Raw genomic sequence first — 13,454 nt, 5'->3', positions numbered from 1 at the left:
TGATTCGGGTTACTGTAAAGGCGTCCAATCACTTTTACAACCTATCAAATGTGGCCCTTTCCACCCCACCTGCCTGACTGGGAACCGGCGTAGTGGGGGTCATCATCTGGAACAGAGGGAGAATACACATACTCAGTTGCTCTCTATCTATAGGCACTGTGCCGAATAAGTATAGGCCGATCTGCTGACAGCCTAAACTTGATTTACTGCTGCTCTGGGGCAGACTGGGCTTCAGCAAAATGACAGCCTCCAACAAAAAGAAACAGATACCATGCTGGAAGCAATTCACAGCACACACTCATTTTAGTAGCATAATTATTAACCACTTCCCGCCCAGCCTATAGCAGAATGACGGCCGGGCGGTGGTCCTGTTAACCTGACTGGGCATACTATGACGTCAAGCAAGATAATATGCCGGCGTGTGCCCGAGCGGTGATCAGAGGTGCTGTGTGTCAGTCTGACACAGTGTATCTCCGATCGTGGTATAGAGCCTTTGACGGAGGCTCCTTACCACATGATCAGCTGTGACCGATCACAACTGATCATCGCGTGAATCAGGAAGTGCTGGTAAACGGCATTCCTCGGTTCGCGCCGATCGGCGGCTCTCCCTGTCAGAGGGAGGGTCTGTGCTGATAATCAGCACATTGATTATCAGCACAGCCCCATCAGATGTGCCAACACAGCTACCAATAAGTGCCCATCAGCTGCCAGCCAGTGCCCCATCATAAATGGATGTCATTGCCCATATCAGTGCCAATCAGTGCCCAGCAGTAACACCTGTCAGTACCTCATTAGTACCTCATTATCAGTGCCACCTGTCAGTGCCAATCAGTGCCGCCTGTCAGTGCCCATCACAGCTACCTATCATTGCCCAGTGTCACCTATCAGCAGAGGTGGGGGACTTGAGTCACATGACTTGACTTAAGTCAGACTTGAGTCACCTGTTTGAGGACTTGCGACTTGCTTGACAAAATTAAATAAATGACTCGACTTGACTTGTCACTAATGACTTGCGACTTAACTTTGACTTGGGCTATTTGACTTGCAATGACTTGGCACCCCCCCCCCCCCCCCCGAAAATATTACCCACACACTCCGCCCACCACCGCCTCTGAGCCAATCAGCATTTGCCAAATGCCATTGGAGATGTTCAGGGTAGCGGTAAGAGTTATGTCAGTCCCTGCATCAAGCGCACCTGTTGAACGTGTGTTCAGCCATGGTGGGGTGATAATGCGACCCCATCACTCACAACTGAGCGAGAAAGTACTTTCCAATTTATTTTTTTGCAAATGCAATGCATTTTAAGAGGATATTTTCATCACCATTCAAGTGTCCAGATGTTGGCATTGTGTCAAGTTCAAACTTTGAGCTTAGTTATTTTCCCCCTACATTTTTTCAGGCTTGTTGGCCATTTAATTGCTGAGTGTTCTGCTCCTTGTCTGCTGTTTGGGCATTCAAAGTGTTTCTTTAATATGCCAAGAAAAAAGCACTAAGCAGTTTTGTTAATGTTGAAAATAAAACAAAACCTTTCATGAAAACTGACTTTTAACTCATTTAAAGGTGGAAATGGGGTAGATCAGTATTTTGACTTAATTTGTGACTTGACCAAAATAAATGACTTGACTTGACTTGCTTGACTTCTAGCAGGGACTCGACTTGACTTGCTTGCTTTTCGCCACAGTAACTTGGGACTTGCTTGTGACTTGAAGGTTAAGACTTGAGACTTGCTTGTGACTTGCACATATGTGACTTACTCCCATGTGTGCCTATCAGTGGTCATCAGTGCCACCTATCAGTGCTGCCTATTGGTGCCCATCAGTTCTGCATATCAGTGCTAACTCATCAGTGCTGCTTCATCAGTGCCCGCCAGTGAAGGAGAAAACAAAATTTTATAACTGAAACGAAGAAAAACAATTTTTTTTCAAAAATTTCTGTATTTTTTAGTTTGTTTAGCAAAAAATAAAACCCCCAGAAGTGATCAAATACCACCAAAAGAAAGCTCTATTTGTAGGAAGAAAATAACAAAAATTTAGTTTGGGTACAGTGAGTGTAGCATGACCGTGCAATTGTCATTCAAAGTGTGGCAGCGCTGAAAGCTGAAAATTGAAAATTGTCCTGGGCAGGAAGAGGGCGAAAGTGCCCGGTATTGAAGTGACTAATGTGGAATGTATAAAGAACATTATTTTTATCAAGTTGTTATGGGTAAAGTTCCACTTAGAGTGGAAGGCAGTGGAGTGGAGACAGTAATGAGAACCTATTACAGCAAAATGCTATTACATAAGGTGCTATTGGCCCCCTATGTGATAGCAATAAAGTTCACTGTAAAAAAAAAAAAAAAAAAAAAAGTTAAAAAAAGATTTTTTTAAAAATGTAAGGGTACTCTCACACAAGTTTGCTTCAAAACTTCCAGTAGAATGCTTATGCGTTAATGGCGTGCTTTTGTGGGACATGTGACTCAAAAACTGCACCAAAAATGTTTAGTGGGGGCATTTCCTATTCATTTCAATGGAGAGGAACATTTTTGGTGTGTTTTTTTTTTTTAAGCTCCCTTAAACCTGCTCCAAAGATGCTGCAAGGAGGATTTTTTTTCACCGCAATGAAAGTACACTACCCCAGTGTGAAAACATTCATTGATTTTAAGAGAAGCATTTTTTTGTTGAGCTTTTCAGGCGCTTTTTTTTTTAACAGAAAAGCGCTTGGAAAAACTCCCTACTGGAAAAAAAGTGTGAAAGAGCCCTAAAGGAGAGGAATTGTGAATCAAAAAATTCTTCAATTGCCCACAGGACCAAGTGTATGTAGCACTTGGTCTCATCCTGATCTTTTTTTTTTTTTTAATTGATTTAACTTAAAAAAGAAAAACAGTTGTACAGCATGTACAGATAAGAAATGTACAATCCCAGGCCATATGGTAGAATGTGCCACCCATTCTGATCCTTGACTCCTTGTGCATTATAGTAACATTTACTTTTGTCTGTCTGTGCCCTTGGCTGGGCGCTCCTACGGAGGAAGTACAGCACTAGGCTTCACCCTCTCACCATTTCTTTGTCTACATTCAGCCACCAGCATTCTCCAACCATGCTGCTCAGCAACTACAGGGTGGATTGATTGGAAGAGGACCGTGGGCTACATGCATTTGGTCCCTCAGGAGATTAAATAAAGATTTGAAAAGATATGGTAATATTTCTTCTTTAAAGTGGAACTTTGCTTTAGGTTAAGTGAACACATGTAATGTGTAATTCAAACTTTTTACGTATATTATAGATAACACATTCTGGTCACCGACTGAGGAAATGTTTTCTCCAACCTGCAGCAAACTGATGTCATTATCTTGGCTTAGGCAAAGTCGCTGGATTGGAATTGAAGAGATGATTTTTCATGAAAAAAGGTGGAGCTTTTCAGAAAAAAATATACTGTTGCTCTATTTTGTGATATAGCTGGAATTTATTTATGCAGACTTGTTAAGTTACTGAAATGACCACTTTAAACTGCAGGTTTTTTATTCCTAGACCTGTGCATACAACTGATTTTTATGTTTTGTCTGGGGTCCTTTAACACACTTGTCACATACCTCCTCCCAAGAAAAAAAACCTCTCCAGTAATACACACCAAACTGAGCATGTGCAGCCTGACTCCATAGATTCTGTGTTCTCAGGAAATTAATAGGGGACAGTGGAAGGAGGGGAGGATCACAGAAGCCAGGATCAAACAGCCTTTTTACACAATGTGGAGGATTAACCCCCTTAGGTTCCACAGTGAGTAAAACAAGCATACTTTACTGCATATACAGATTGATTTTACTGTTGTGGGTTTATTAACACTTTAGGCACTGGATGACCTACTGCCACCCCATGCACCTTCCTCTTGGTCTACAAATGCGATGGGTGGCCTCAGAAGGGACGGGTTACTAAGGCCATAGCATGACAGGAGAAGCTGTGGTCAAATTACATGCAATACAGCGCCTATGTTTTTGTGATAATCGAAAGTAGGAAGCACCTGGGGTAGACTCTATGGACCCAGAGTCACTTTACAAGGTAAAATTTCACTATAGAGCAGAACACCAGCTAAACAGTAAAAACAATGAATATTAACTGTTTTAGTTGCCAAAAAAAATTAATTCTGTTCAGCAAGTCCTAACATTTACACAACCATACCATACTGGAATGACACTTCTATTCATTATTGCAGCTTCCTATGTTACCTACATGCTTGAAGGATAAACAAAAAAAGGAATTATGGGAAGATAATATACAAAGAGATTTTATAGCAGTAATACTACATAACAATTGTATGGAAGCATACTGTGATTTACAGTATGCTTCCAAGGAAATAATGTTCATTATCTCACTATGGGATTGATTTATTAAAACTGGAGAGTACAAAATCTGGTGCAACTGTGCGCTGTAGCCAATCAGCTTCTAACTTCAGCTTGTTCAATTAAACGTTGACAAATAAAAACTGGAAGCTGATGGGTTCTTCTATGCATAGTTGCACCACATTTTGCACTCTTCGGCTTTAGTAAATAACCCCCTATGTGACTATAATGTACTTTGTGGTTTCAGATTCCTGGTTATGTAACTTATGTATGGATCTTGGCTATATTGTACAATCCTGAAAATTTTTCTTAAAAGAAATTAAAAAAATACATTAAGGGCATATTTATAAAGCAGTAAATGTGACTTTCATGAAAAGATTCACTATGAATTAATTTTCCTAGTGTACCCATTTTAAAATACAATTTTTGATTCAATTGAAGTGAATTTCACATTCACTGCTTGAGGCTATGTTTCCACTAGTGCGTCCCCAAAGTCGCGCGATTTTGCCGCGATTTTTTACCGCGATTTTACCACGACTTTTTACCGCGATTTGAAGCAATGCCTGTATCTATGGACCTCAAGTCGCATCAAAGTGGGACCAAAGTAGTGCAGGGACTACTTTGAAGTCGCTGCGACTTGAAGTCGCACAGATATGAACGGTACTCATTGGAAATCATGGGAAACAATTTGTCATGCGACTTTTCAGTCCCAAGTCGCATGAAAAGTCGCACTAGTGGAAACAGAGCCTTATAAACATTTTTTTTAGTAGATAAACTTTTTGAGTATTTTCAGGTTCTTTTAAACCTGAGATGTATGACTGAGAAAAAACGTGGTATTGAGCATGATGCAGCCATCACTGCCCTGGTTGTTTGTTTGCATCACTTGATGCACATCCCCTTCTACATCAATCCTGTGGCTCACTTCCCCAAAACAGGATGTTTCAGATTCTGACGGAAAACATCAAAGCATCGAAGGACCAAAGTTCTGTGACGTTTTATTAGCACAATGACCCACTACATGCTGCGGATCTCTAGCGAACCGTAAAGTAAAATTAGCAGGTGCTGTATCCTGTAAGGAAGAACAATACAACCTAAAAATTTAGATGATCAAAAAGTTTTGTCATTCTAGCAGCAATTGATAGGGCCAGTAATATCAACTTGGCTAAAAACAGAACTCAGCTTGACATTGACCAAAACAGGAAATGACACACAACGCCCCATGCAAAACATCAAACAGGAAGTGGTCAGCAAGTGCAGAGCAAGAATGAAATTGAAATCTTTTTAAACTGTCTCGACAATAAAGAAGTAAGGTCAATCTCATGAGTTCCTCAAACAACAGGATATAATTTTGGTAAGACAAGGTGTTGGGCAAGCCACTTTCCTCCAAAGATTTAGTTTCCCATGAGAATGGTGTGCGCTATTCCCATTATCACTCAATCGTTACTCTATTTGCCACATTCAGTAGAACCTCTATGGAATATGAAAAATAAAAAACACTACATTACACACCAAAATTAGTAAACTACAAATTTATTGAGCAATGGGGTCAAGATCAATAGCATAAATACGCTAACATTCCTCATATAATCCTAAAAAGGGAAGGATATAGTCCCAAAGCGGAGCGGATGGGCTCAGCTCCACTTTGGGACTGTATCCTTCCCTTTTTGTAAGGGTGGTCCATATTTCCAGTCTGGAAGGGGTTAATAGGGGGACTCAGGTGGTTGTTAGGATTATATGAGGGAAGTTGGGGTATTTATGCTGGTGATCTTGAGCCCATTGCTCAATAAATTTGTAGTTTACTCATTTTGGTGTGTAGTGTCTTTTTGTTTTTTTATTTTTCATATTCCATAGCAGTTATCTTTAGACAACACCCCCCTCATTTATAGGGTGAGTACTACTCTCCTCTATTAGTGGGATCCCCATTTTTTTTCTTCTTTGGTACATTCAGTAGAACCTGCTTAGGGGTCTACTACATTTCTCAGTAGTATACAGGTATATGTATGTAAACAGGGTATGCAAAAGTTTGGACCCTGATCAATCAAACTGTATTGATTTTTTGTGGGCAAAAACAATACTGAATTCTCATCCCCACCCCTTGATACCCACCATCTCAACATTTTACAGTCACTCCATTAGTGGCTGCATGTGACCTACTCTCCTTCCTTCCTGGATTCAGTGCTTGGGGCCAAGTAGCCAATAGCCAGGTCTGAATATTGTCACATAGGTGGAAGGGAGCACATGGAAGGTGAGCTTTCAAGAGAAGTTGTTTTTTTAGTTTGCAAGGATTAAAACCTTGTCAGTTTTTTTTATTGCTGTATGTGTTCCTGATGGACAGATCAACCTCTTAATCTGTCCTGGTGAACATTGCCACCAGAACAGAAAAATAAGGGAAAATCCAAAATTTGGGTCGTTAATGAAACAAAACTACAGGGGGAATCTTTAGTTGGGGACACTTTTAGCGATGACAACTGTCAGAGTACCTCGCTTTGGAGAGCTTTCCTCTCACTTCCTCGTGTCTATGGGACAAGAAATGAAAATAAGTCTCCCCAATGAGACACATTTCTCCAAACTGTTTCTGGGTTTTAGGTGTACAGACATACACTAAGGGTAAAATGCACTGTTTTTTTTTTTTTTTTTTTTCTTTAATGACCAATTGCCAGAGCAGGACATGTCAGTGGTGGATCAGTAAGATGGGCAATGCTATCAGAGGAGACAACAGTTTGCTGTAGTAATGGTCACACTATCACATCTACAGCTCCTAATCACTGGTCTGCTCATGAAGGTGCTGGCTCCCTAGAAGTATGATACATGTTAATAGCAGTTTCTTCATAACCTTGGCAGCTTGTGATAAGTGTTGCTGCAATATCTTGTATCTCTATGGCCAACGGGTTCTTGTTTGCTTCAGAACTGCCTCTCAGTCCATATAACTCAGTGGCAATACAAAAGCCACTTTAAGCAGGTGAAATACAGGTCCAATTTCCTTGCAATAAATTATGATCTCAGAAACATCTCAAACTGGTGTTAAAAGAAAGCTGCATTTGCCCATGAAAGCCTAATGACCCCTTCATTGGTGTCCCAATACTTTAGCATTTCCTCAAAATGTGCTCCATTGCCTTACCCGTGATTCAAACCTCAGCATTTTGTACCCTGAAGCTCAAAGTTTCAAAATGCTCAACAATCAAAATCCTACGCTCTCAAATTGCGCTTGTTCACATAAGACTGCTAAGGCACCTATTGCTCAGAGCCTGAACCTCAAAAAGGTACATGAGCTACTTTTGAAGTAAAATGGGGTGTTTTTGGCCACATAGACTTCAATGGGAACACCTGAAAAAGCCTGAAAATTTGCATTTTGCAAGCCAAATCAATCATCTCCTTCCAGTAACTAGTAGCTTGCCATGGTCTTAAACAAAAATGTTCAAGCCTAAAAAAACACAAAAATACACAGGAAAAAATGCTCCAACATTGCATGTAAACTTCCACACTCAGTTAAAAATGCTCCTACTGAGTCACCTTAATGTTCATTTGGTTATGTTATGTGTGACATGCACTGAAACCACCGATTGTGGAAAGACATTCCACATTCTTACTGTTCCAACAGTAAAAAAACAACTAGGTTAACAAGGTTAAATTGCTTCTCATCCAACTTCATTAAGTGGCCACATGTCTTCTTGAGTGACCCAAAACGAAATGGTTTCCTCCCAATGTTGGAATCACCATCAAGATATTTGTATATTCCCATCTTAAGCATCTCTTCTGTACCGAAAATAAGTTTAAGGTTTGTAATCGTTCTTCATAACTGAGGCCCTCCAGCCCCCCTATTAGTTCTGCTGCCCTTCTCTGGACTCTCTCCAGTTCCAGCACGTCCCTCCTGAGGACTGGTGACCAGAACTGGATGGCAAACTCAAGATGCAACCAAACCAGAGTTTTGTAAAGTGGTCGAATTATAGTCTTATCTCTGAGTATATCCCCTTTTGAATGCATGCTAATATTCTATTGACCCTGCTTGTTGCAGATTGACATTGCATGCTATTGCCGAATCGGTCATCAACTAGGACCCCTAGATCTTTCTTCATCCTTGATTCTTCCACATGTTCTTCCTCTAGTGTGTAGCGTGCATTCATATTTTTAGCGCCCCAGTGCATTACTTTACATTTCCCTATATTGAACCTCATTTGCCCTGTGTTTGCCAACCTCTCTATTTGTTCAAGGTCTTCCTGTACGTTGCTCAATGTTAAATGGTCTATCTCATCTCTTGCTGACACTTTTGCAGCTTGGATATATTAAAGAAAGTTGAAAAATAACAGACTTACTGGCCAGATCACCAGGTAAAAATAAAAGGGAAAAGGCAAAAGAAAAAAAAAAGGAAACAAGTTATGCAGCTACCTAATTAATCTAAGGCTGGGCATACATTATGCAATTTTCTTGTACAATTTCCCTAGATTTTCTAAAACCATATAATATGAGGTCAAACCTAAACACTTTCAATTTGTATGCAGTCAGGCAGGCTTTTGCACTACATAGTTGAAGGTAAATCTAAAGGAAATTGAATAAAAAAATTGTATAATGTATGGCCAGCTTAAGAATAGGTAAGCTGCAATATTTTTTTGTTGGGTTAAATACAGCTTTATTGCGATTTTATGAAATAAAATACCTTTCCATTTCAATCTGCAACCACTGTTATTTTCCAAAACTGTTTAAAAAAAAAACAAAACAAAACCGATGGCACTTCCTTGCACTGAGGCAAACCTGGGACATTATGTACAGCATGCTGTATGATTAAAGGTCACCCCCAGTCCACTAATCTATTTTACAAGTATTCCCAATCTATTATTCCAAGAGGAATTACTATCATCTTTCAGGGCTGGTTCACAAGAACAGTGCCTGCCAAATCTTTACACTGTCACACATTTTGAAAGGCATTGCAAAGCAACATAATGCATTTTTAACACCTTTTAGAGGTTTTATTGTCTCGGATTAAAGGATAACCAATCTACAAAACGTAAAATAAACTTGTCATGAGAGAAATACGAGTCTGCCATTGCTGAGCTCTTTGTAAAAAAAAAACTCAGTATGGCAGCCTGCCAACTAGCATTTTCAGTAGTTCCCAATGGCAACCTCCACATTTCTCTCATGAGCCATTTCCTTTAAGATGAAATCTCTGTTTTCCTCCTTTGTTTATCTACTGTACCGCTGATCTCCTTCCTGCAGGCACTTCATATGTGCATGCAGTCCAGCATTTCTCAGGGTAGGTTTTCTGATTGTGACAACCATGTCTACGTAATGTGTATTGAAACCAACACTTGTAGTCTCCCCTAGGAGCCAGTGTCAGGGCGACAATGCAGGAGCGCAATCGGAAGACAGGAATAGGGTGTTATCCGATTACAAAGCAAGGGCTTGAACAAGGCAGGATTGCTAGGTATCATTAATGAGAATGAAAAAAATGATGAAAAATTAAATTAAAAAAATTATGAAAATATCAAAAATATCAAAAATGAATTTTGAAATTACATTAACAGATTAAAGGTTTTAGTTTAGTTTAACCCCTTCCCGCCAACAGTATGCATATATGCGGCCTCAATGAACTTGGATTTTTCCATGGGGCTGCATATATGCTTACTTCCATTAGAGCACCAGGTCTCGTACGAACGATCGGACGCTGGTTCTGGGTCACCTGATCACTGTGATAGCCTCTCAATGGCTATGACAGTGATCAGTCACAGTGAGCCCATGCCTGTGTTTACTTCCTCTTCTAAATGAAGAGGAATATACATTGTATCTTCCCCTCCTTGCAGGAGATGTAGATGTCAATTTTAAAAAAAAAGTGTGTAAAAAATAAATAAAATTAAAAATATAGAATACAAAAAAAAAAAAAAAGATAGATCAAGGTTAGATCTAGGTCAGTGGCGGATTTAGTGTTAGGGTCAAGTCAAGGGTCAAAGGTCAATGTCAAAGGTTGAGGTCAGCTCTTGGGCCCCCCCTCTTTTCCTGTTTTCTTTCTCTTTTTTTCTGTTTCCTCCTTCTCCTCTCTCTTTCTGATATGAAGGCTAGCAATGTAGACTGCTGTACGCCAGGGTACAGAGTAATATAGTCTATGACATATGCCTTATTTTCAACCTGGTCCTCTATGGTCCTGGTAACTATTTATTGCAATGTTACTCATTACGCGTTCACACGCTGCTTCTTTACATACCTGTTCGATGTCGCCCCTGCGTCGGCAAACCATGGCTTGTTATGACTTTTGAAACTCCAATAAAAATATTGAAACAGAAAGGATGAGGTCAGGGTCAGTATATTTTTGGTAGCATTTTTTAAATCCATGTCGGTGTGTTTTAGGTAGAATGAAAAAAAAAAAAAAAAGGAAAATGTGCACTATCAATTCTGGGCCTTAATATGGGTACAAACAACAAATAATACACATATATGTGATATCGCGGTTATCATCAGGAGCAGGAGAATTTATTTGGGTTATTCTTTGGTGGTAAATTATGGTAATGGCAAGAAATATACAGCTACATTTAAAAAAAAAAATGTTTTACTATCTTGGGCCATTTTTCCTTTGATTATTACATTTTATTTTTAGGAGATATCTATTACCATAGAACAAAAGAAAACCTAACTTGTCCTGAAAAAAACAAGGTATGATTTACCTGGATACACAAACTAGTTGTAATGATATGTACAGATTTACTAACACGTGTCAAAGTTGCAAAATTGTGTTCAGGCGTTAACATTTGTTTTACCCTCAGGCACTAAGTGGTTAGGCAAAGTTCTTGAATAATCAATGTGTGAGGATGCACATTTTTTGTGTATTTAGGTCTGTTAAGAAAAGGCAGATTTTTTGGAAACTGTTTCCAGTGCCAACTACTTTTGTTCCATTATTGCTTTGTTGAATACCTTTTCTATAATGCAAAGTTCTGTATACATTTCTCTAAATTTTGTTTTATATTGTTTTTATTATAACAAACATCCATTTACAAAGCATATTAAAACAAAATACATTGTATTTGCAAACTACAACTTTGCAGGTAAATACATTTGTTTTTTTTTCTGCACTACAATCTAGAATTTAATTCTTTGTCTTTTATACAATATGACCCCTGGTCCTCCTGATACTTATCAACATATCACATCAGACGTGTAGAAGAAGATGGACATAGTACAAATGCTGCCAACATTTGCATTTGTACGCAATGTCCTAAACTGATCCGGTGCAAAAGACACAACTGAAGGTCTTGTCACAGTTTTAGGTCCTAATAAAGTATTTGCTGAAATTAGCATCTGATGGTTAAAAAGTCTTTTGGTTGGAGTAATGGTTTTAGGCATCCCCCTTCTATACAGGAGGTGTTGAGCACATCCAACCTGATACGCGATATAAATCAGGACATTCACAAAGATTTTTTAAACAAAATCTACTATAGATATGTACAGAAATTCTCATGCCACAGGCTTGTACCAAAGACCACTTGTCTTGTGTTTGTCTTGCCGAGGCACCAGCCCCAATCGGAGGGACAAGAGCTTCGAGAAAATGATGACACCCATCATAAAACAAATTAATGATATACATTTCAAAAAGGTGACAAACACAACTTGTTTTAGTCCTTTTTTTCCAAGTTGTACTATTTTTGCTCTTTACAATTTACAGTATAATGAAAACAGAAAATGTATTTTGGCCACCAAACCAACTTGTCTGATGCAAACATTATCTTTTTTTTTTTTTTTTACTTGGCAGCATGTCCAAAATGCAATCAGAAATAGTTTTTGTTTTGTGACAACTATTTTTCTGTATTTATAAAAAGGAGAAAAATATTTGAAAGACATTCTAGTTTACAACCTGCCATAATACTGGAAAAGTTGATAAAAATCCATAGATAACACAAAAGTCAAAGAAAACATGGTTACATTTTTTTACAGTTTATAAACATGTACACTCTTTTCTTTTATATATTTATGTATATATGTCCAAGATATTGCTTTGCCATGTTGTTTTTGACTCATGGGAAAAAATACAGAATAAATAGCGACATTTTTATATCAGGAATCTGTTAAATTTCTGCCCAGTAAAAAAAAAAATCAAATTTCTTTTTTTTTTTTAACTTTAAAGGCAAGAATATAATAAAATACAAAAAAAAATGGAATAAGAAAAAGGTTAATTTTCTTTACAAATTATAAAAGAAAAAATATATAAATAAAATAGGGCAGTGTCACAAATTAAAAGAACATAAATAAATAAAAAAAGCTGCAACTCTTCAATTCTCTTATATATAAAACTGTATAAAAAGGTCCTTCGGTCTATCCCAGTGTCTTAAATTTGCCCAAGTAAAAAAAAAAAAAAACTGTCTTTAAGGTTTTAGTCTTTGCAGTTTATTTAAAAGCTTCTGGAATGTGATTATGCTGGGATTGTATATTTGTAGGCGGACTGGATATACCTTCTGACCAATCAGACATATTGGAATGGGGGGAGGAACTTGACCACTGGTCAGGTGATTCAGGAGATGGTGTCAGAAATGGGTGATCTGGCACCTGTAACTGGTGGTTTGGAGAGTTGTCCATTGGGGAGGAGTAACTGTGCTGAGAAGGTGGCGTTAAGAACTGAGTGGTTGTCATAGACTGCGTGAGAGGTGCTGGCAGTGAGCCAGTCAGTATTTGTGTGTCCTGGGGGATTATAGAATGTAGGCTATTGCCTGTCATCTGCTGCATTTCTGACTGGGCCATATCACTTCCACAAAAAGGAGCACTAATATGACTGCTGGATGCAGAGTTTGGATTGTGTTGCTGTTGCATACTTTGTTGCTGCAGCTGCAAATTCTGTTGCTGAATTTGTTGTATCTGCTGAGCTTGGAGAAGGTGAGGTTGGTTTGTCATTCGTGTGTTTGGCATGGCCTGGTAGGTCATCATTTGCGTCAGAGCAGCTGGCAAACCATTGTGCAAAGACGTCATCAGGCCATGCTGAAGAGCTGATGCTTGTTGGTGGCCACCTTGCTGGAGGTTGCTCCTCATTGGATTATACTGATTTGCTACCATCCCATTCTGCAACCTTGTCAGCCAGTCACACTGCCCATTCATGGCAGTTGCACTGCCCACAGTAAACTGCATGGAACCACTGTTTAGAACAGCACTGGGACTGGACACGAGATGAGTAAGA

At 39.0% G+C, this 13,454-nt stretch overlaps 1 protein-coding gene across 1 annotated transcript in view; it reads right to left on the bottom strand.

Moving 5' to 3' along the window:
• Positions 1-11,245: 11,245 nt before the first annotated feature.
• NOTCH1 (notch receptor 1) overlaps positions 11,246-13,454 on the bottom strand; it is an 86,914-nt gene continuing 84,705 nt past the window's right edge. Inside the window, exon 34 of the mRNA XM_073599615.1 lies at positions 11,246-13,454. This exon is cut by the window's right edge and continues 626 nt beyond it. Within this exon, the coding sequence (XP_073455716.1) occupies positions 12,674-13,454 (781 nt within the window). The 3' untranslated portion in view covers positions 11,246-12,673.

This window comes from Aquarana catesbeiana, linkage group LG09 (genome assembly GCF_042186555.1).
Source record: "Aquarana catesbeiana isolate 2022-GZ linkage group LG09, ASM4218655v1, whole genome shotgun sequence".
Taxonomy (NCBI): Eukaryota; Metazoa; Chordata; class Amphibia; order Anura; family Ranidae; genus Aquarana; species Aquarana catesbeiana.
This window is presented reverse-complemented; position numbering and strand designations above follow the sequence as displayed.